The sequence below is a fragment of the Falco cherrug genome, chromosome 7 (genome assembly GCF_023634085.1).
Source record: "Falco cherrug isolate bFalChe1 chromosome 7, bFalChe1.pri, whole genome shotgun sequence".
NCBI classification, from domain to species: domain Eukaryota; kingdom Metazoa; phylum Chordata; class Aves; order Falconiformes; family Falconidae; genus Falco; species Falco cherrug.
The window spans coordinates 49,623,036-49,646,471 of NC_073703.1; the positions used below are offsets into that span (position 1 = coordinate 49,623,036).

At 40.9% G+C, this 23,436-nt stretch overlaps 1 protein-coding gene across 1 annotated transcript in view; it reads left to right on the forward strand.

Annotated features, from left to right (window-relative positions):
• The first annotated feature begins 2,504 nt into the window (after positions 1–2,504).
• Positions 2,505–23,436, forward strand: part of STARD9 (StAR related lipid transfer domain containing 9) — a 113,974-nt gene continuing 93,042 nt past the window's right edge. The window contains exons 1-3 of the mRNA XM_055715263.1: positions 2,505–2,618; positions 16,663–16,732; positions 19,488–19,604. Coding sequence (XP_055571238.1) covers positions 2,572–2,618; positions 16,663–16,732; positions 19,488–19,604 — 234 coding nt within the window. The 5' untranslated portion in view covers positions 2,505–2,571. The remainder of the gene's footprint in view (positions 2,619–16,662; positions 16,733–19,487; positions 19,605–23,436) is intronic.

The window sequence follows — 23,436 nt, forward strand, 5'->3', positions numbered from 1 at the left end:
AAACAGGGAATAGGCTCTGCGATATATGGCAGGTCTACTGATCTGCGATATATGGCAGGTCTACTGATCTGCGATATATGGCAGGTCTACTGATCTGCGATATATGGCAGGTCTACTGATCTGCGATATATGGCAGGTCTACTGATCTGCAAACTACGCTTCTGTGACAGGACAAATACATTCTTCAGTTTCTCCTTTTCTGTTGCTTGCCCCATTTTCTGTGCCCCCTTTACAGTAAGACTCTTGTGACACGATTACAACTGGCAATTTAGCAAAAGCATCGATTATTCCAGTTTGCAACCTTAGCAACTTTTATGTCGTGAGATTTGCTGGTAAAATGTCATTGGCAGGACATCTGTAAACCAGGATAGTTGGTTGTCTGTGAAGGATGTCCAGTTTTGTATTCGGGATATAAAACAAACTGGAAGCAATGCCGATGTATGCCTTTCTACTGATTGTTTGTTAGCTGAATTCTTTGTATATACAACCTGTTGATTTCTGTTTCTGAAAATGAGACCTTTATTTTTTTGAAAGTAACCACTAGATGGCTCGGTACTACACAAATTTCACTGTAGTTACTTTTAAGGAGGAATCTTTGGTTCTCTGAGCACACTCTGATCTGAGTTTACTTGTGATCAGTCTACTCTGTATCTGAAATTTTCTGAGAATGCCATTTTAATCCTTGTAGACCACACCATTCTGCTGAGTGTGGTGACAAGGTGTATAGCTTTACAATTCTCTAGTAAACTATGCAAATGTAGCTCATATTCCTTTCTGCGGCTGTTGAGAAAAGTTAAGAGGATAGTAACCATTTGAATTCAGTCAAGCAGAATGTCAGTAGATAGAATCTGAGAATAGAACTGACAATTGAGTCCCATAAACTTTAATGGGATCTTTGTGAGAACACTTGCTATGTATCACTGCAACATTTGAGTCCAAAATCCCATGTTACTGTTGTTTCGGATGCGGAAACTAAGGTCTCCCACGCAATTGCAGAGGAGCTGGCATTTTTACTGAAAATACTTTGCACGTGAAATGGGAAGAAACAGCATCCAGACTTCTGGAATCGTTGTCCTGTGTATCTATCACAGGCTTAACCTCTCTCTGATTGCGTTACAGTGATGGTTTAGGTGGGGCAAATTAATGCTTCCAGAAGTTGGATGAAGACATTTCTGGTTAGTTTGGTCACTATAATTCCTTGGAGTGAGGACAAATGTGGTTTTGCCGTACCCAAAGAGTCAAGCATATTTTCTTCTTTTATGGTATCTTACTAGACAGTTGACGATGGGCATGATAGAGTTTAGCCAATATTCTTTGTGAGTGCTGTACCAATTGATTCTTCAGTATGATTAAAGGGATAAGTCTATTGAAGTTTGCAGTGATTCACAGCTTGTAGGTACTTTAGTGTCTCTGTGGTGGCTCATGAAGTGGGAGAAGTGTTGAGTCTAAAGGATCCATCCCATATTTCGGTCTGGAAGGTTTCTGTATTGTGGTGTCTTTTTCATTTAGATTTGTTTCTGGAGCATAAGGCAAATAGTCTCATGAGGAGAACTGTACTTAAAGCACAAATAAATAGTACAGTTAAAAGGCCATTTAAACAGAAGTTGTTAAAATGGATTGAAAAACAGCCCTATACAGTATTCAGCTCACAGTTTGAAATGCAAAACCAGAAAGAGTCCAGTTAAAAATTAAAAACCAAGCAGGAATCTTGTTTATGCCAATGCTACTTGCTCTCACTTCTTCCCAATAATGGCAGCAGCTGACAGGGACGATATTCTAAGAAGCAAATATTTTTTACACTTTTGGTGGTTTTTATATTTCTCTAAGTGCAACAGGTTGACATTGATTTCAGTGACAGTTCTTTGGAAGTTTCAAAAGTTTGTTTTACACCGTTAAGTACAACGCAGATAAAGACTGGAGGTTTTTTAAACTCCTTCAAACACTTGAGAGTTTTCCTTTGGCGCTTGCCTTCCTTAAATTGCTGTTAAATTAATTAAACGTGGAGTGCTTTGCGCTTTAAATGGTGCTGGTTTTCTGATTGCTTGCATGTTCCTAGGAAAAGAAACCTGATCAAACGGTAGGTGGGGCTGGGCTGGCAGTTTTCCTCTGAAACAAACTGGTTTCTCTGGGGTAGCCCCTAGGGAGTATGTCCGTGGCAGCACCCATCTGGCTGACCGTCGGCGTGAAGCCCTGCGAGCGAAACGCGGGTCGTTACGGGGCTGCCGGCGAGCGGGCGCTGCTGCGGGGGGAGCGCGGGTGTCGCCGGGGGCCTGGGGCGTGGAAGCACCGACTCTTGGTCTGGAGGCCCCGCTCTCCCGGGCGGAGAAACCCGGTGTGGGGGCTGGGGAGGCTGCTGCGCGGCTGCTTTGGGGGGAGCCTCCCCGAAACCCCTCCTTTCCGTCCGGGGAGGTTCTCCCCCGCCCGGGGGCCGGGCCGGGCGGTCCCCTCCCCCTCGGGCGGGCCGGGCCGGGCGGCGCCGCTCCTCCCCTCCCCGGGCGCTCAGGCGCCGCGCCGGGGCGTGATGCGGGGCCGGGGCGCGGGCGGCAGCGGCTGCCGGGCGTGAGCTGGGCCATGGCTAACGTCAAGGTGGCCGTGCGGGTCCGGCCTCTCAGCAAAAGGTGCGGCGGGGGGACGGGGACAGGGACCCGGGCGGGGAGGTCCCGGTAGCCGCGTCAGCGGGACAGTTACGGGCGGCTGCGAGGGGCCAGCGGCGGCCGCTGGTCCTGTCATCGGCGGCGGGGAGGTGGCCTGGCTGGGGCTGAGGCAGGGGCGGCGGGCGCTGGGCAGCCTAACGGTGCGGGTCGGGGAGCGGCAGGGCTCGGCTCTCCGGCTCGCTGAAGAGCTTGGAAGGTTTTCGTGGAGAAGTCTCCCACCGGAGCTGCGGGGCTGAGTTCCCCCTTCCTGAGCTCCCCGAAATAGGACAGCTGCCGTCCGGTGTCAGGGGATCTTCCCTTCCCCTCCTGTTGTTGCTGGTTTTTTCCAGCGGGAGGCAGAGCCGGATATTCCCATTGTCGCTTGGCTCCGCTCCCTCCCCGGCGTGCTTGGCTCCAATAGAATTCCCAAAAGCTAAATGGTACGGCTTGAAGACAACTCCCACAAACAAGAAGATGCCGTAGCACAATGCTCTGTGTTGTTTGGATATAATACATAATTAAAACCTTGCAGACTTTGGAAACTCGGGGAGGAAAAAGAGAAGCAGCGCGCAGCCCCAGTTTCAGCGGCTGGTAACTTGCTCCTCCTGTCGCAGAAGTGCAGTAGCACTTCAGGCAGGGATGGTCTGGAAAGTGGTACGAGCTCTGAGGGCCCGTCTTTGCTTTGATGGCACATTTCTTTTTAGCTGAGCTCCTCGTGTATTCTGACTGCATTGACTTTCTGTGATAACTCTTCCATGTAGCACAGCAAATGATTCTTGAAGAGTTGCCCAGCCAGAAAACTATCCTACTCATTTAGCCAGAAAACTATCCTACTCATTTAGCCAGAAAACTATCCTACTCATTTAGCCAGCAGTGCACTAGCATATTTTGGACTCTTTAAGTTCTTATTTGTCTATGGATATTTTTTCTTTTTCGATAAAAGGTACCAGAGAGTGTTGAACAAAATAAAAACTCCACCCAAACCAAACCTGCTACTACTAATAGAAAAGGAAAAGGTGGAAAGTAGTTCACAGATTTTCAATATATTTTACCTTAAACTCAAAGGTAACATTAAAAATACACTCTGTCCATAATTTAATTTAAAAGGGTGTTTGGGTACTGTAGTTCTGATCTGTTGTACAGCTGTGAATGGAATAGCTTTTAACAGATACTGGCATACTGTAAGAAGAGTTGCAGCATTGAAGTAAGCTAAGTTTAACCTTTGGTTGCTTAGTGTTGCTTTAGTGTTGGAGATACTTGGTTTTTATTTTCTTCTGTTAGTCATTCTTAGCATTTGCTGGTTAAATAAATAGCCGTTATGCTTTCTAGAAATAAAAAGCAGTATACAAGTGCTAACTATTAACATTAAATGACAATTTGGTAATGATAAGCAAGTTATCCAGAGCATAGGACCCTTTTGTTAGTGTCTTGCAGCATTCACTGGCGATTGAAAGTATTTAAAAGTCCAACTTGGTGATGTATTTCATTGTGCATCAATGACATACTTGTTTCTCCCACAACAGCATTTGGCTGCCTGTTTGCAATTATGTAGTGGACTTGGTAGGGTGTCCTGTAGGCATAAGTTAAAATGAGTGTTTCTTAGCAGCTGGGGAAGAGAGGCCAAAGACTGAATTGGCAGGAGTGTAACCTTCCTTGATGAGGAACTTTGCACCACATGTGTCTTGGTGTTTTTTCCCCAATGGGTAGCATTAAATAGTGCCTAAGAGTGCATACATCATTACAGCATTAAACAGAGCCTATAAGTCTGTCAGATAAGGTGTGCTAAACAGGAGAACCTTCGATACAGTAGGTGTAGGCCAGCTGTTTCATAAGGAATGTAGTTTGGAGAGGAAGGTAGGATCAGAAATGTGGAAAGCCTCCTGCATGTGGGAGAAGCTAATCTGGTGCTAGAACAGAAATGTTCGTACGAAGGTGAGAGTGGAAATGTGGAAGAGACTGTTAAGTAATTCCATCTACTCAGCCTGTGGGGGTGTAACAGATGGGATGGGAAGGCAGAGAGCAGTCTTGTGGTATTTGACCCCAAAGGCAACAAGCCATTTGTTCCTTGTACTGCGTTGCCACAGCTGAGGTCAGCAAAAGCATTTCAAGATGGATTTGTGTATTATAAATGGGAAGGGGGCATGGTTGGATATTGTCTGTGAAGGATCTGACATGAGAACTTGCTTTCTAGCCCAGACTAAAATTGTCCAGATGTAATGACTTCAAGGCAAATACCAAATATACGAAGGCTTAAAGTAACCTTGATGGATGCTGAAAGGACTAAAGCTGTCAGTGGGGATAAAGTCCTTTTTTTTTTCTATTCCAGCTTCTTATATCACTTCCATATTGTGGTCACACAACCCTCTCACCCTCTTTACACACATGTCATGATCGCCTCTAACAGGTACCTGTGCTGCCAGAGCTCCTAGGATCTCTTAGGTGCTTTAGAAAGAAAGCATTCCTGCAGAAAATTTTCAGTTCAACTGGATTGAAGTACTGTAACGTGTACAATCGCGAATCACAGCCCAAATTTTTTAAGAGTCCCCAAAACTGAAAAGCTGGGGGCAAAGGCTGGAACTAGAGGGTATGTTGGTTGTTTCTAAACTATCATACAAGCTTTACTTGTTCATTGCTTCTTTCATTTAATTTACGATGGCAGATGAATGTTGGTTTTGCGTCTTAAAATTTATAGAATATTCAGATGTTAAAAGTGTTATTAATAGGGGAATTCATAAAATCATGCTTTCTTTTTAAAGTTTCCAATTTTTATAAACTATATTAATCACATCTGCAACTTGTTATTTAGCATAAGGCAAAGAGTGGTCTTTTTGTTCTGTGCCTGTATGGTGCCCATCACAATGCATGCTTTGACAGAGAGCTGCTATGCACAAATAATTGCTGATCGTTATAAAGCAAGTACAGTTATACAGAACGCAGTTTTTCCTTTGCCTAAACTTTAAATACCTTGTAGCCAATGTTCTTCCTAATGCCATCCGTCATTCTGTTACAGACTAAATGATTTTTTTATCACCAAAACATTGTCAGTAAATTCCCTCAAATATGTTCCCTGGAGTGACATTGCTTTAAAAAAAGTCTGTTACACATTTAGTATTATACATAGTAAAGAAGATTTGTTACTTTGTGCTTACATGGATACTTGTTTTGTGCAAATACATTTTTCCCCTAGGAATGAAATACGGGGGCTTGAATGTGTGCTATAAATTGACTACAGTGGTAGGTAATAATCAGGTAAAAATATTAAACAGGATCTGGGAACGGATGAAATCCCTTTATGGTTTATTTCTGGACATCTTAATGCTTGGTCCGTTAGATATTAGACCTTTGTAATGAAAGCGTAATGTTATTTTTGGCTGTCAGTCAGAAACTGTTGATGGAAACACTTTCCATGCTAGCACGTAGCTATGTGAACTAGGAATGTTGTTTCTTTCTCTTTCTTGATTTCTGCTGTGGGGTGTGCCAACACCATGGTCTGCAGCATGGTGCTGTGATAGCAGATCTGACCCCAGATCCTGACCTGGAAATAGCGTGACTGGCTGAGAAGGAGGGTACATTGCCTTTCAAGTATTTCAGTACTCTGTCTAGGGCTCTCCCTTGGGTAGCTCTCTTAAAGCTAAGTTGGGTGTTTATATGCTACAGAAACACCTGCAGCATTCGACATGCCCTTTTACTATTTATGTAGGCCAGTAAAAACCAGTGTTAGTTTTTATGTGCTGCTAGTTTCAAAAATGTTTGTCCCTGTGGTATCCCATCACAATTCTACTCCCTAGTTGTGGCTGCTGATGGCTTTTATGGTGGACCTCAGCCCTCTGTTACATGAGAGGAGGAAGGGAGGCTGTGTTTGTACATGAGATGCCTTCTGGGAGGGGAGCGGTCAGTGTGTCCAGGACCATATCGTTGGGACCAGGATGGAGCACAGCTGCCTTGTGCCTTTCCCTCTGTGATCCACTTCCACTGCATTTTCTGCTCTGCATCCAGCTGGCCTCAGTTCACTTGTGCATACTCAGGATGTGTTCCCTTGTCATGGTGTAGTTTGAGAACTGCTGTATAAGCAGTCTTAAAGAGGGGAAAGAAGAATTTTACAGTGTTCTATACTACAGTGAAAAAAGCCTCATGCATTACTATAGGATTCTTTTTTTAGCATGCATCAGTGGCTAGAAGGCGTTGCATTCCTTTATGGATCATGCATTGAGGCCTGGGTAAAATCATTCATAGTGAGTTTGTTTAATTGAATTGTAAAATTATAGTGGTGTTAGTTAAAAAGCTTGGGAGCTATTTGTGCAAGACCCAGCAAAACAGAAGGCATATTCTGCTGTTGAAAATACCTTCTCCACTTTTCAGCTGCCTCTCTGGCCTGGAAAAGGAGAGACTGGCAAGAAACTCCTGTTTGAAAGGTGTCTTTAATAACTCACAAATGAACATGCTCTACAAACTTCATAGACATGTCACCTGAAAGAGTTGCTAAACAGATTAATTACCCCGAAAGCTGCCCTTTGCCTTTTTCTGCTTCTCATTGTTTCCAGGCTGTAACCTGAAGCCTCCTGGCCAGCTGTTTATTTCCCGATCCTCTCGGGAGTTCCTGAGCTTGGCCTTCATGCTTGGCAAATGAGAACATCAAAGACATGTCTGGGTAGTTCCAAGTGGCAAAGCTGAACTGAACTTCCAGTTGTGTAGGTGTTTACTATCACATTCTGAGCTGCAGCAGTTGTTTTCCTTGTTACTGCTGCTCTATATGGCATAGTCCTCTTAATTGTCTTCCTGGGTTGCAGCTGGCAATGAGGGTTGAGGATGGGACAGGGGTAGCGGATTAAAGTTTGTGGTCCTAAGAACTTGGGTGATGGGTGTGAGCAAGGCCAAGGCTGGGAGGAAATTGTAGGGAAAGTTTCTTGCGAACTGTTTACAAAACCATGCTGCTTGTGCCAGGCTAACCTGAGCAGCGCGTTGAGCACAGCTGCATTGAATAGGTGATAGAAGAACTCAGATGACTGGTGCATTATGATATGAATATCTAAAATTAATGTCTACTCAAAAGGAAAGCTATGTGGAAAAGCAGAATTGCTTTAAAAATCATTCTGGAAATGGTACGATGTAAGTCACTATTGGTTTTTACTGGGTATGCCTTTATTAATCTGCTGCAGGGTCAGCTTTGTTAACTAGTCTCTCTGCTGCGGTCCACCTCCTTTGTTCTTTGTCATCACATTGTGGTAAGTAAAAGGAAGGATTGTTTTGTAAGCAAGAGACTTGTTGCTCTTTTATAGACTGTGCTATTAGCTATTTTACATGCTTATGTGTAACTACAAGAACTTAGAGCAATATGGCCTACTGCTGGCAAGAGTGATAAGTTGTATCAAATTTTGTAGAAAGCAGTTCCTTGAATCTTACGCATAACATGTTAAACACTGTATCAAAATAAAATTAAACCAATAGCAGATCGGAGATTATTGTTGTTCTCCCTCTTACCCCACCAAAGCAAATTCTTCAAGCATATTCCTTTTAAAATGTTTGTTCTTCACTAGCTGCTCACTGCTGCCCTTTTAAGGCACTTTTTGAACCAACCCTGTTCAGGTGCGTGTATCTCTGTCTTATAACTTCATAATGCCACTGTTAAGAGGAATGTATTCTGAGGAAAGATAGCCATAGACATTTAGGTTAACATTTCAAAAGCTTTTCCAACTATATTAAAAAAAAAAAAAAGAAAAAAAAAGCCATGATCCTACTTTATTCAAATTGTTGTTGTGATACACTACTTCAAATGTATTTGATCCAAGTCAAATATAATGACACAAGATACGGGCATCACTAGTATTTTTACAGTTGGGGGTTTTTTTTACACCTTCAACTTCTGCTTAAGTTAGCTTTTCTGTGCTATTTGGATAGTGTTTGTATTTAACTGTCTTAGAATAAAACCCCAGTGTTTGCAAGCAGAGAACATTTATTTCCCTTTATATTTCTAAAGCTAAGTGTGAGGCATTTTTTTCTTCCCTTTGGTACTTTTGTTGAGTTGACATAAACTTTCCTCTGTGACCCAAGTGTGTGTTAGATAAATTAGCTCTCTGTTAATGGAATAGTGCTATCAACTCCATTAACTGCTTTACTGGATGTAATTGGAAATAACTTCCTTAGAAACCTGTATATATTTTACATTAGCACAAGAAATATATTACAGTCAAAAATTCTCTGGAAAATTGATGTAGTATAATTTGGTTTTATAGGTATTCAACATATGTTTCATATGGATTTAATTTTCAAATATAGAACCACTACTTTTTTTGAAGAAAAGGACAAGGTTGTCATGTCCCTAAACATGAGGGATGAGACAGTGCATCGCAGCATTCAGTGTCACAGTCATTTATTTAATCTGTGATTGCAGATTGAAGTTCTGTCGGTGGAATGAAGACTGACCACTACATCCAAATTCTGGTTTGCATGGAAATTGCGGCATGTGCACAGAATTTCTTCGATGCAGAAGTGTGTGAATTATATTATCTCATTGCTCAGTAAACAGTTGGGAAATCAAGGGTGGATGAAACTGGACCGTAGCTTTGTTTTAAATCCCCCATATTTCATGCTTCCTTAAATGCTGGGTAGGACAGATGAAAAAACCTTTTCCTCTCCTCTTTCCTTCTCCCCTCAATGCCTCTGCATTCAAGAGAAAGCAGCACTATTCAGCAGCTGTTCAAAGCACTGATGGATCATCAGGAGTACTTCTGACTTGGATTGCTCAAGGAATGTGCCTGAAGCTCTTGTTCTAGCAGTGCAAGACTTCAGAGATGGTGTAGGCAGAAATGCTCTTCTCGTACTGTGACATTGCATGGGCAGGATTGCAGAGCTTACTGTGACCGGAGGAAGCCATCCCACGCTTCCCCTCCTAGCTCGTGGATACATATATCAAAAGTCGGGTAAGATTAAGTAAAGACTTTAACTGTTTGAGCAGGCCTGTATCCAAAAAGAGCACTGACAGTGCCTCACGTTTATCTCTGCACCAAATATTCCCCATTTTTATTGCTATATAACATTTGCAAAGAAGAATAGGGGGAAGCCACACGTGGATGATGGTGGTCACGAGGAATGGTGATTTTTGACTTTCAGATTGTGTTAACCTTTATCAGAACCAGTGAGAGCTCTATGCAGCTGGGAGCAGGCTTGAAAGGTAACTTGAGCAGCATGCCTAGTATAGCAGCGTGCTGTCTTGGTGAACTCTGTGTACTTGGCTTCAATATAGATTTTTAAGTTATTTATAGACTTCTGTTCGGATTGCTGACTGAGTGTGCAATGATATTTGCCAGACAGAAAAAAAAATACTTAAAGAGAAATATCAGAAATGGCATTGGGTAGTAAATAAACTTTGGGTAAAACAAACTTTAGTTTACATTTACTTGATCATTGATACTTTTTTTTTCAAATAAAAAATCCTGGATGAGCCAAAGTGAGGATGTTCATACTATTAGCAGTTCGACTTTCTTACGTTACGGCAGGAGGGATAAGGATACAGATCATGCTGGTGTTAAGGAGGGGGGGATGCTGTGTTTGGGAAGGTTGTGGTTGTAGGTGCCTTACTTAGCTTGTCAGTAGAGTGCAGAAGCTGTAATGGCTGAAGGCTTTGACATTCTTCTCAAGAATTTCTGACGGAGCAGCATGGACTCAGTGCTTTTCTCATTGTACCTTTGGTCTCTCAACAGATGTGTCCTCAACCTGTTTTGTCTGGTACAGTGTTCTCTGAAGACTAGCAAAACTTAGAAAATATGCCCCCATTGTTTGTTTCTTTGTTTCCATGGCCAAAGTCAGTCATCACCTCAAAGATACCTTTGCCAAGGCCACCAGTAAGCAAGAGGCAGAGACACTGTACAATATACTGTTAATGGAAAGGAAAAGATAAATCTGGCTACCTGAAATTTTCCCCATAAAACCTTTAGACTTCATGACCAAGAAAAACCTTGAGTTAGATTTGCCTCAGGATTATACTTCAGCTGCTGGCATGGTGATTGCATAGATAGCCATTAGACAGCACAAAGTGTCCCAGGTACAAGTGGAGGTAGTTTGGTAAATGTTGTGCCTTACTTATAGGCTATTGTAGTCATATGATAGTCATTCCCCATATCCTGGGAAATGGCAGGGTCCCAGAGACAGCAGCAGTGACCGCTGGCATGCATCCTGCCGTGCTCACGAGTGTGCTTTTGCGTGTGTTTGTAAGCAGAGTGTGAAAATGCATTCCATGACAGTAAGCCACATAAAGCTAGTTTTTTTCTAGAAAAGTCTAGAAAATGAATTGTTCCAAAAACCAGAACCTATGCAATTGCCCAGATCAGCAAGAATTTTCTGCAAGAGGAGAGGGATTGACACCATTGCCATACTGCTTTTGAGGTCCTCTCAGTACAGGTTGAGATTGGGTTCGGAGTTTACTTGGGTGATAGGAATTGGTAGGAAAGCGTAAGTACTTGCAACAATTACATTGCAGGGTTATTTTGAAAGTTTGTGTGAGTAGATACATATGCAAGTCTTTCAAAAATTATTTAGCATTTCTCATGTACTTGAATGGTATATATTGGCTTTGGTGAGTAATTTTGGTGGTATTTGTAGAAGCTGTATTGTTGCATGACATGACTACTGTTAATGACTCCAGTATTTTTGCTTTATTGCATGTACATGTGACTCTTTAAGAGTCAGCTCCTTTGTTCTGCAAGAGCCTGACTTACATTTGAGAGGGTGGAGAAGTGGGGAAATTTTGTAAAGCCTCAAATGAACAACTGCCCCATTTTTTTCCGTACACTGCTTCCTCCAGCTCTACATACCTTCTTGCATTTCTGTACTCTGTTTCTGAACTTGTCAGTGAGATCCAGCAATCTGTGGAAATGTTCTTCTCAGGGGTCTTGATCTTCCCATGTTTCTTTTCTGCTGTTTTGTACTTCTACATCTTGCAGAGTGTCTCTTGTCCTGGGGTTGCGTTAACTTTACATGTTGACTGCAGAAATGACTTGTCATGAGAATAGCAAATAGCATCAGGAGATTTCCTTTGGGCTGCCCCTGTTTTTTGGACTGCCACAGCAGCTTTGGGCTGCCCCTGTTTTTTAGATTGCCACAGCAGCTTTGCTGCTGTCCAGTCTCTCTCGTAGCTCCCCATTACAGCCCTGCCACTGCATTCTGTACTTGTGTCACTGTTCTGTTGCTGGGTCTGCATTTCTCAGACTTTCTGTGTCTGAGAAGATCCAGCTCTTTCTTGGGATGTGTGCGATTAAATGGTCTTTCTACAGCTTTATCTTTGTAGAGATGCCTGGTTTTCATGCAAAGTAATTCAGAAGGGAGGAATTTCCCAAATATAGCATGAATTTTTCAAGAGGTAGGGGAGAAGGGAGGATGGGGAAACTAAATGTTAGGATCACTGTGACTTCTGAGCTGCAGAAGTCAAATGTGTTACTAGAGAAGCATACTTTAGAGTTGATTTTATTGGTACAAGGAACACAGCTTTCATACTTGTGGAGCAGAGCACCCATTCCTAAGGATGCATATGTGTTTTATCAGTCAAATGCAAACTGTGATGCACATCTGTGTGAGATTGTACTGACGAACAGGTTTTGCTGAATGACCTTTTGTAATGTTTGCAGTCTGGAGTTAAGTCCAGAACATCTAGAACAGCTGTGAGTCTGCTTTGCCTCCTGGGCTTTAGATATTAAACTGTGGTTTCTTTCCCAGAGTTCTCTCGTTTGTACCTAAATTAAGCATGATACAAACACAAGTTTATGGGGAGGTTGAAGTATGGTTTGTAGAGCTGAGGATGGCTGCAGGTCGAGTTTTGTTTACGCTTAATGCTTTCTGGCTGTGAGGTGCTGCTGAAGGGAGGGGTCTCTGTTCCCACCACCATGCGTGTTCCTGTCCTGTCTGTTGCTTCGGCTTGGCAACTGCGCGACCACTGTGCTCTGGAAGAGCTCGCTGGTTCTGTGGTGCCTTGGTTATTTATTTTGGTGTGTTTTGTTTTCTGATCACAGCTGATCTGAGTCATAGCATGGGGGTGTGATTGCTAGATCAGATGGAAGAAAAGAAGTGGGAAAGTGGGAACACATGTGGGAGGTTGGAGCAGCAAGAGAAATTGCTTCTTGCAGCAACAGCCTGCAGTTAAGATAAAAGTCTGGGTGCTGTGAATTTGCACGCAGAGCAAGGGGAGAGTTTAGTTCTATCCCTGTTTGCTGGTAGTTTTCTTGTTGTGTGAGACTTGAACAAAGCTATTTGATTGCTGCATAGAGCTTTTTTGCCTGCGTAGTGAGGAATCCTTGGTAGCCTGCCCTAGAGGGTGGTGTGGTAATTTTATTTTGTTGTTTATATTTTACAGGGTTTATAGTTATTTTATAATATAAATATGACTATATGATTTCTATATATGAAAAATTTTTGTACCTCAAAGGTTTTATGTTTGGAATTTCTTCTTTATCTTGACTCTTCAGTAATGACTGTGGCCTGGGAGAACATCAGGTGATGAGAAACCACAGCATAAAGTCATTCGTTCATAGGGTTCTGTATAACACAAGTGGACTGAACACAGTGAATTTCATTTAGTTGTTACAGGTGGGGTTGGGAGCACTGCTTGTTGTTGAGGTTGCCTTACATCTGGCATTTAAAACCATTAAAAGCTTTGCCAGGTCTTTATAATTTGGTTAGAAATTTTCCATTCATGAATGCTTGCCTGAGACTAGATATTTTAAATTATTTTTAGGCTTCATCCAGAACGGTTTAGCTGCTACTGAAGGTGAAATTAAGGGAAAACTAGTTTTTAAAATATTTAAAAGCAACTTAGGGTGACCATTTATTTGAATTTCCCAATTGATTTAAAAGTGGAAATCTGGTATGTATTTTTGAAATTCCCCATCTGAATCTACCCATTTCTGCTGAAGTTCTAAATAACTGAAACTCTTTAACATGCTTAGTGAAGACTTGTAAGAATACAGCAGATGAAAGTTTTAAGGGATCTGGTTTCCCTGAGTGCATCTGAACTTGTGTTCCTTCATGTTGACCAAATTGTGCTTGCACCATTCCTTTAAGTCAAAATCAGTTGAGCACTGCTTTAATAAATTGAGCTCAGTGTTGTCCAGCTCACAATTGAAACCCAGGTATAGGAACTGAGAACACGGTCTTCTATCCCATTTATTCTCAATAATTTGTTTGCTGACCCCGGCTGGTGTCAAGGAAGAAACACTGATTCAGCTGTGGAGTGTAAAAATAAACTTGGGATAGAGACTGGAAGAGCTAACGAAGAGAGTAGGATTGTGTACCTTAGGGGCAGGGAGATCAGCCTAAACCAGCTGCAGTGCAGTAGGAGAAGGGAGACAAGACCTGCAGAGCAGTTGAAAGCACTAAAATTGAATGTGGGCCCATGGTCAAGATGTCAGAGAGAACAGGTAGCAGGTACCTGTAAGGGATGATGTGTGTGCGGAAGGGGAGGAAGACAGGAACTCAGTGAACTGTAACTAGGGTGGTAAGACTGGAGGGCTAACAGTAGGACTGAAAAATAGGCAGTGCTCTTGTCCTTAGGAAGCAGGATAGGGCCAAGATCGTACTGAGGCAGTAGAGGAAACAGTATGTGTAAGTGAAGCAAGCTCCCTCCTAAGGGATCCCTCTGGTTTTGTCTGCCTTCTGCTGTTCTTAAATTCTTGTGAAATTCTTTGTCACAACGTCCCATTTTTTTTCGGATCTGGTGTGCTGTACAGGGTTAACTGTCAGCTTTGCCCATTAGCTCACCTGGCAGAGGTTTGTATGTGGATATGCAAGTCCCCAAACTTACTGTGTTGGAAAACACTTGCAACTTTGTATGTGCTTTGAAAAGCACATGTACAGATTAAATGCATCAGTTGCAATTTTCTACCTTAGATGCTCACAGCCTGTATCCTTAGATGCTTGCCCTTGTTTGTTGTTTTTTAGGGAGCCTTGTGAGGCCTCTGTTCAGTAATCAGCTGTATGTAATGAAAATTCTGTCTCCTTTGAGTGTTCCACTTTCCTCTGGGGCTGAATTCAGGGCTCTGGTGGCTGATAATATTGCACTGGTGCATACTCACAGCTTAACTAAAACGTCTGGGAGCTGCGCGTGTATTTTCTAAGTGAAGTGCTGTGTATAAGTATGTACTATAGAAATACTAAGTTCAGTCTGTCTCCAGGCAGGTGCTCAAAGTTAGCAACATGAAGCAGAGAGACGTTAAGGTAAAGCATTATTTCTATCTGCAAAATGGGGACACCCTATGCTGAGAAATGTGTTTAAAACTCCTTTATGCTTGTAAAGCTCAAATGAGTGTCTCTGTGGAAGCCTTCAGTGTTCTAAGGCATTGTTTTGAATATTGTTTTGGTACAGAAAGTGAGAACCAGAGGGACCTCAGAGGTAGGGCACATTGTGCTCCCTGGAAGAGCTGTCAGTGAAGATTGTAATGGGTGGGGGAGTAAATACTTCTGTACACATGTAAGGAATCTGTTAAAAGATGGATCTAGGGCCATGAATGTATGGTGGGCAACTGGATTTGAATTTCCTTACTCTTGTTTTATCTTATCTAGTTTTTAATTGATCTTATGGTACTGATCCAGCTGATTATCAGGAGATAGCTATACAGCTAGTCTCATATGACAGTGTCTGTGTCTTCAGCTTACTTTTAAACAAAGTGTGCCAAAACTGCACTAAGGGCATTGATTTTATTTCTAAACCATTTCCTTCCAAATTTACAAAGGCATTAGGTTTCATCAAAGTAAAACTTTCTGGTAAAGTTACAGCTTACAAGATTTGTCAGTATCAGAGTGCAAAGCAAAATATAGAAGAGATACAAAGGATACAAAAATCTTTCTCCTGTTCTTAGCTTCTCAGTAATTAAGTGTTTGTTTATTTTTCTGCTGTGAGAGAATTAGGCTCCTGACCTCTTCTTCCTCATTTCTATCTTGCTATGTATTAAAAAAATACATGATAATTATTGAGAGGGATGTGAATCAACACACCTCTAAATAAGAATCTCCTTAACTTCCAAGTAGCTGTTGTGCTGTTGGCCCAGAAATAAGTTGGTTGGGGTTTTGGTGTGGGGTTTTTGTTTGTTGTTTTGGTGTTTGTTTTTCTTTTTGCTTTGGCCACATCTTTTTTTCATTCTTTTCTAGTATGACTAATTTTGGAAGTGGAAGTTGGCTCTAGAAGCCATTCATAGCTGTGTTCAGTGGGAAGTTTAGACAGTGTATAAGAGTGCTTGGCCCTTTGCACTTGAAGAACAATTCTGTTAATTTACATTTAAGGACAGTTTTCTTTTTCCAAAGCGTACTTTTCTGAGGACTACAACAAACACTTTGGATTACAGGGTAAAAATGAGACAGCGTGACTTGACGCTTGCAGCTTGCAAGTCTGTGACGTGGATCCCTACTCCACAAAGCACAGGACGTCTACTGGTGCTCCACTCTACTTCCTTGTAAATGTAATTTAAAACAACAACTCTTAATTAGAAATAATATCCTAACAAAGTATTTAGGACAAGAACTTTGAAACTGTTTAATCGCCACAGTCCTGTGGGTTTTTTCCCCCCTCTCACTACTGAGATAGCTGGCTGCAGATTTCCTGACGTTACTTAACATCACAGAGTGTCTGTCACAGCACCCTCAAAACTATCAAGCTACAACAAGGTCTTTCACCACCTCATACCAGCATCTCTTCATACAGCTCTCTGCTGCCTTCTCATCTCGCCTCATCCAGGGCACGTTCTCTCTTCTCTTGCTTCTTCCTCAGCTGCTCCCTCTTCACTGGCTGCCCAAGCCCTTACCAGAACCAGCCACAGCTGCACCTTATCTACATCGACCAACCCACTGCCCCTGAAGCCAGCCCACAGCTGTATGTTATCAATGTTAATTAACCCAGCTTCATTCCTCTACAAGTGTCTTACAAGTATCTGTTTTATAGCTCTGATTTATAGTTTGTTGAAGTAAACACAAATTTCTGAGATTTATGGATTTGATGTGCATCTTTCTGTGTCTTCATATTTTAAATGGATTTTTAAATGTGTTCTGTTTCCAGAGAGAGTGCAGAAGGAGGAAGAGTGATTGTAGAAGTTGATGACAAAGTGGCAAAAGTCAGAAATATAAAGGTATGCTTTTTGTTGTCTTCTTATATAAGGATCCTGATATCCTGATGCTTTTCTGTGTTTGTTCGGCTATTGGATCATTCTAATAAAAATATTAAGGGAGAAGTTTAAACTGGCACAGCTCTAGAACAATTGCAATAAAAGTGTTGGGGAGGATTGTTTTGGTTTGGGGCGTGGGTTTTTTTTGTGACAGTGGATTTAACATGTAGTTATGTGTTCTGTATTTTATATTTGTCGAAACTTCTGCTGTCTGGCTGCATGCCATCATTCAAAGCTGTTAGTAAATTGTTTAGGATTTTGTGCTTATCTTACTAAACATCTGGATAATTTCTTTCCTTGTGTGTCTCCTCTTCTCATGTTTACACTCAAAGTGCAACTGACTTGCATGAAATGAAGCAAAATGTGTTCAGCTACGCTTCAGGCCTTGATAAAAGACCAAGAACTATAAGACTAAACTGAATGTAGCTGTCATCCTTGGTGAGAGCTCCGGAGCCAGCGTGCTGGGGAATCAGCCCTCTGGTTTAGACTCTTGAACTACTTAAAGCTGCCATGGTCTTTCACAAAATTAATAGAATAGGAGCAAAGCAATTTTGTGTTGTCAAGCACGTTTCTGCTTGAAAGGCAAATAAATGAACAGTGAGATTACTGTGGGGATGCTAGAAGGCGGGTTTGTTGTTGTATTTCTTGTCTCCTGTTTGTATCTGCAAGGAACCCAGTGATTCTAGATTGCTGGTTCAAGAGAAATGCATTGAAGAGAAACCTTGTCAAAAATTGAACGGAAAGATTTGAACTATTTACTTTTTTCTGTTACAAGTATTCTTGTATTGACAATACAGGTGCTTGTTTTTAAAGAAAGGTATCACGGATGTAAAATGTTGCCTATTTTCTGGGTATTTCCTTTCCAAAGGCTGTGTTTGCAGAGTCTGACACTCATTACTTTCTGAAATAATTTTACCCAGTTCTTCATACATTTGATGAAGCTCTCACCCCGGTGCAAGGCTGCCCATCCCCAGGCCATTCTCAGGCAGGCTGGGGGGCCCCAGGCTGCTGCGAGGGGCCCTGGCCTGAGGGCTGCCCACCCCCTCCCGCAGTGAGTGGAGGCCTGGGTGTTGCAGCTGCCTGACAGGGTGCAGCTGAGCCTTATTAGACCTGGAGGGTTTTTAATTTTGTTTCAAGAGGCGCTGTGGGCTGCCTTGGGACTCTGGGGCTACCACAGCAGTGGGGCAGACTGCGCGCAGCAGGCCGAGAATGGTGGTTTGGAGGCACAGTGGCTGGTTTGTGGACTGTTTCTCTCTTGAGCTTTCCCAATTGGTGAGTTTTGTAATGGGCGTGAGTTTGCTTTACGCATAAACTAAATTTAGGCAGCCTTTGATGAATCCAAGTTAGTGTGTAAGTTAACTTTATACACTAGTGTTCATGTTATATCTGGGGTAGGTACGCATTGTAGTTCAGAGCAAAATTATCCCAGCTGTGGTCAGGGGCTGCTTTTCCTGAGGTAAAAGGGAATTGTTTTGTTGGGTTTTATTTTTTGTTTTTTCTACACATTCCAATAGGAAGGCAAGCTGTCTTCTGCTTATTGCTGTAGAAAACCAAAGAAAATAAAGGTAATCATAAAAATCTCTGAATCACCATGTTGAAAATGTCATTACTGAAGATGATCAATAGGCTTGTTAAGACATTAATTCCGACTAAAGGAAACCTTGGTTGTACTTAATTCAGTGTGACAACTTTGGACTCATGCAGGGTTTAAAATACCTACCTCTTTACTTCAAAGATAATTTAAAATTGTGTCTGTCCTCTTTTGCTGTGCTCTTTCTTGATTTAATAAAGCCGTAAAAGTCATAAACCTGTCAGATGAGCCTGTAAGTTAGTTTTCCCTGGAAACATCACAGCTAGTGGCAGAGTTTGGTGCTTAGAGTGCCCTTTGTCCAGTAATCTGGCAGACAGCACTGTCACCCCTGGGTTTTGGCACCGTTAGGTAGCAAATTATATCAAACCTTTTTTTCTGCTTAGATTATTCCAAATGTCAAGGCTACAATAAAGTTAGTGGTAAGATCAGAATTACATGTGGATGGTGTTAATTTTGTGTAATGTTTTGACTCATTGCTCTCCTTTGATGAGTAGAACAATGTATAGTTCATAAGCTTATATATTTTATTACAAGTCACTTGGGCAAGATTATACAGACTTAAACAATTCCCTTAATTTCAGTCACCATTTCTGACTATTATGCTAGAAAGGCTTCACTGTCATTATTACTAAACTGTAAATGTTAGGTTTGTAGCGCGCAGTTCCAGTGACAGAAGCATTTGCTTGCAACCATGACAAAGCGAAGGGAAAATGGGGGAAGAGACCTGTGTTTTCAACTATGCAGTGAGAATATTAGTTTTGTTTTCTCACTTGGGGCCTCATTTCTGTCATGTGGTTCTTGGTGAAACAGAAGGACAGAGAAATATCTAAAGGGTTATAGAGCTTTCCTGCCAGTATGTAGATGTTGTGAAGATTAACTAAATCGCTTTCATTTTACTACAATATTAGCTGTAGTAAATGAACCCTTCAGCAAAAAGGCTTCAGCAGGTCTGTCATGGAGGTCTCTGCATCACTCTGAACATCAAAGAAAATTTAATAAAGAGGATAAACTATTTGTCATTCCTTTTCCACAGCACAGATCCTAGTTAAACTTCCTGTTTTAAAATGCTTGCTTTTCAGTTAGCTTCAAAGTGAATGGTTTTTTCTGTCTGTTTCCTTCTGTTGTCAGGTTGACAGTAGGCCTGACAGCACTTGGGACTCGAGAGAGAAGACTGTCGCCTTCAGCTTTGATTACTGCTACTGGTCAGTTGATCCGGAAGATCCAAAGTATGCATCTCAGGAAATGGTAAGTGATGCTGTTCTTCATGTCTGTGTTTCCATTCTGTTTTGTCCTTTATAATCACATTCACAGGAAGAGACAGAGACGCAGGATACCTAAAACTTTGTTTTCTTTTCTGCCCCCATCTTTTTCTTATTTTGTTTCTAATACCACAGTACTCGGTCCTTTTATCTTAAGTTGGTGCAGTAGGACTGTAATACCCTTGTTTTTCAAGTAATGCATGCTTTCATTAGATATGTTAACTTTGGTAGTGATCATTAATTTCAATGATCTGAGGACTCTAGGCTAGCAATGAGACATTTTGTTCGGGGGTGGTGGGGGGATCAGATTCTAGAGGGACAAAGCTCTGAAATGAGAGGAAGGAGTGTTGAGGCAATTCTGAGAGGGTCAACAGTGAAGTAATCACATCTTTAAATAACAGTACTTATTTTACTTATACAATACTGTTCTGAGAGCACTTTTCATTAATGAAACATCAGAAACCTCTTATAATTAATGGAGATTACTTCTAGCTTGAGGAGCCAAGGTTTGATTAAGAAAGAAGGTAGAAGGATTCAGTATTTAAATTGAATATGGTTACAAATTTTTGTTAATAAACAAGGAATTATTACATCTATTACAAATAAATACAATGCACAGCAGAACTATCAAAATGTTTCACTATGCATGCATTTTATTACATGTTGGCATTAAAATAATTTTTTGCCTCTGTTTGGTCTTCAGAATTGTACCATTTCATCTTTGTCTGTTGTTGGTGTGATTGTTCCTGAAATTTCAACTTGTATAATTGTGTTGTTTTCACAGAAAGTATCACTTAAGGCTGAGCTAGTCTGGTGAAGTTTGTCTTTCTGGTAGTGATGAGCACAGAATTGTTTTACTTACGGGAGTCAACATTTGAAAAACTATCAGATTTGGCAATTACCAGAACTACAGTTTAAATTCTTGACTGTGTTCCATTTCCTTCTTGGTGCAATAGTGTGGAAGCAGTTTGGGGAACTTGGGAAGTGTATTTAGTGTTTAAAAAAGTAAGTTGTCTTTCTAAAGTATCCAGCACTAGGTAAGATTCCATTTTAACAATTACAAATAACAAATCTTTGAGTGCTGAACTGCTGGGGTCCGTCATTCCCCTTATGTTGTCTTACTGGGTTATTTTGATTGTGTTCTTTGTGAGTTTCTCTCATACTGTGCTTAGAAACAGCCTTCTTAGAGCTGTTGACAATACAGTTGGCTTTCTAGCTGAAATGGTTCAGTAGATGAAATGTTGATAAATACAGTCTGCCAAGTCAGTTTTATCTCTACTATGTATGAAAAATTATCAGAACTGCCAAATGGAAAATGTAAATACTGGCTACGAAGTGTAATATTTTGTTCTTGTTGTTGTTAAATACAAGTGCGATCAAAAAAGAACGTAAAATGCAATATAAACAGTGCAGCTTCCTTGCTGGGGCTGAGTAGGTATTTCAGACACTGTGGAGAGCCTTGTGTTATCATACAATACAGTTTTATGTAATAAAAACACTGAGGGAAAACATGAACTCCTTGGCCTTAGAAAATTAAGTAATGGGCCATAGTTTCCTTACTTGTGCCTGATACTGGCTGAAAGGGCACCCAGTGCTGCTTCATGTAACCATTGGGTTACTGAGCCTTAGACAGATGTATTTCATCAAGTTAAGGAAAGTTTAAAGATGGACAGGTGCTTTAAAGGGCCTGGAGTCATAAATGAATTTCTTGGGCTTTTACCTGTCTTGGTGATTGTAGAACCAGTAAAGCATACTTTAAATGTCCTTGAGAAGAGGACTGCAAGAATACTGCAATCTTACCATGCTTTTGTGCATTTCTTTGCCCCCTTACACTGTATGAATGAAGTTTATTGTATTAATTCCATGTTTTGAATCATTACTTCAGTGCTGAGCCTGACATTTCTAAGCTTCCTTACAGCAGCGATGCTATCAGCAGCCAAAGGAGGTTCGGTTAACATTGTCATCCAGTAAAAGCTTGCTTTCATGAGCTGACCTTGGATTGCTTTTTCCTTGAAGATGTCCTGCCAACAGTTATAATACACGATTGGTGTATTGGTTGAGGATGAAAAGTAGATTAAAGTATCTGCCTTCAGGTTCATTTTTGTAGAATGCTCTCTTGTAGTAAACTTTTTTGTCCTCTGGGTGGATGTATAAAATGAAGTCCTTGCAGTTTCTTCAGTTATTAAGGTTTCTGTGACAACAAAACAGTAGTGGAAGGGCTGCAAATCTTAGTGTTCAGGTAAAAGTATGATTTTCAAGATGCAAATCCACTTCTCTGAATACTTCTTAGAGTTTCTTCCAGATGTTAACATTGCTCACTTAAGGTTCCAGTGCCTTGCATTCCAGAGATGACTACACAGAATGCATTTTATTCCCCTTTTTTTTATCATGTATTTCACAGGTACTTGTGACAGACTTAAGTCACACATGTGTAAGTACTTTAAAATGTTTGGTTGAAAAGTTTGGATTTATTGTTCTGTTTATAAAAATTGTGCTTTTTCTGCCACCTCTGTTCTACTTGTATTTGCCAAAATGGGAATACATGTTGCCCACCTTGTTTGTTTTTCCTAATATATTCATGTTAATATTTCTTCTATTGCCTTATTTTAATCTAAAAAAAAGAAAACAAAAAAGGTTGGGAAGGTGTTTTGGTGTGTGTGTGTTTTTTTTTCACTTTAGTTTGGGGAGAGTAGACCTTGCAATACGGTGAACTGAACCAATTTAGTAAAACTTGCAATGCCCAAGTGACAGATGATATGCCTTTACCTCCCCACCCCACCCCCACCCCTGACTTTAACAGCACTGAAACTGGAAATGTTTTTTCCCTTAAAAGCTGGAGCAAACAGAGTCAAATATATAAATTATTTTTAGGAAATGTTGTCTATGTATTTATTTAGGGCTGAATTTAAAAAATAATTCTCACTTCATTATATACACAAGCTTTCTTGATTGGCATTACATAAATAATGTAAGCCTTGTCATATCTCTGAAAAGAAGAGAGTTTCCTAAATTAAAAACAAAGCTGATTTTTGACTACTGAAGGAAGACCACATCACTCATGTCTGGGAAGCAGGCCTTTTAGCAGAGAGAACCTGGTGGTTTGTAATTGGTTTTGGAAGATGGTTTCAGGTACAAGTGGATAGTCTTTGATTGTTATTAAATATTATTCTCACATTTAAAACATTTGAGTAATTAGATCTGAGGCAGAGTTCTTTTTTCTTTATTTCTCTCCTAACTGTGGTGAAATATAAAGCTATACAGTGTTTCTAATGATAACCCAGTAATTTATAAGCTTAATTTAGAAGTCCATTAGTAGCAAACCTAATTCTTAGTCTTCATTTGGAAGTTACATAAATTCTTCACAAAATGTAATATTTTTGCAATAGCTCACCTATGCAAGTATTCATAAGATAAGTAGAATGCCAAATTTTACAATGAGATCTCTGTTTTTAGGCGGCCAGTTTTTGATCCTTGGGCCTGTTGCTTTTGATTTCTTACTAGGCAGTAGAACGCTTTGCGTTGATATTGAGCTAAGGTTTTCATCTGCTTTCACAGATGTGCTGTTCTTTCCAAAGTGGAGCCTACCTTCTCTTTTTAAAGACAATTTTTGTGGATTTGTTGGTGCATAAACAGAATAGAGGAATTAAGAAAGACCCTAAGGGAAGAGTCACTGTCTAAATCAACCAGTTGCCAGCCAGTAAAGGAAGAAGGAAAGGAATCAGATGTGTTAAATCATTCTAAGTATGAAAGGATGAACTAGGCACTAGGGCTACATGGGTAGAATGAGGGAAAGAAACTGAGTATCAAAACATTGTGTG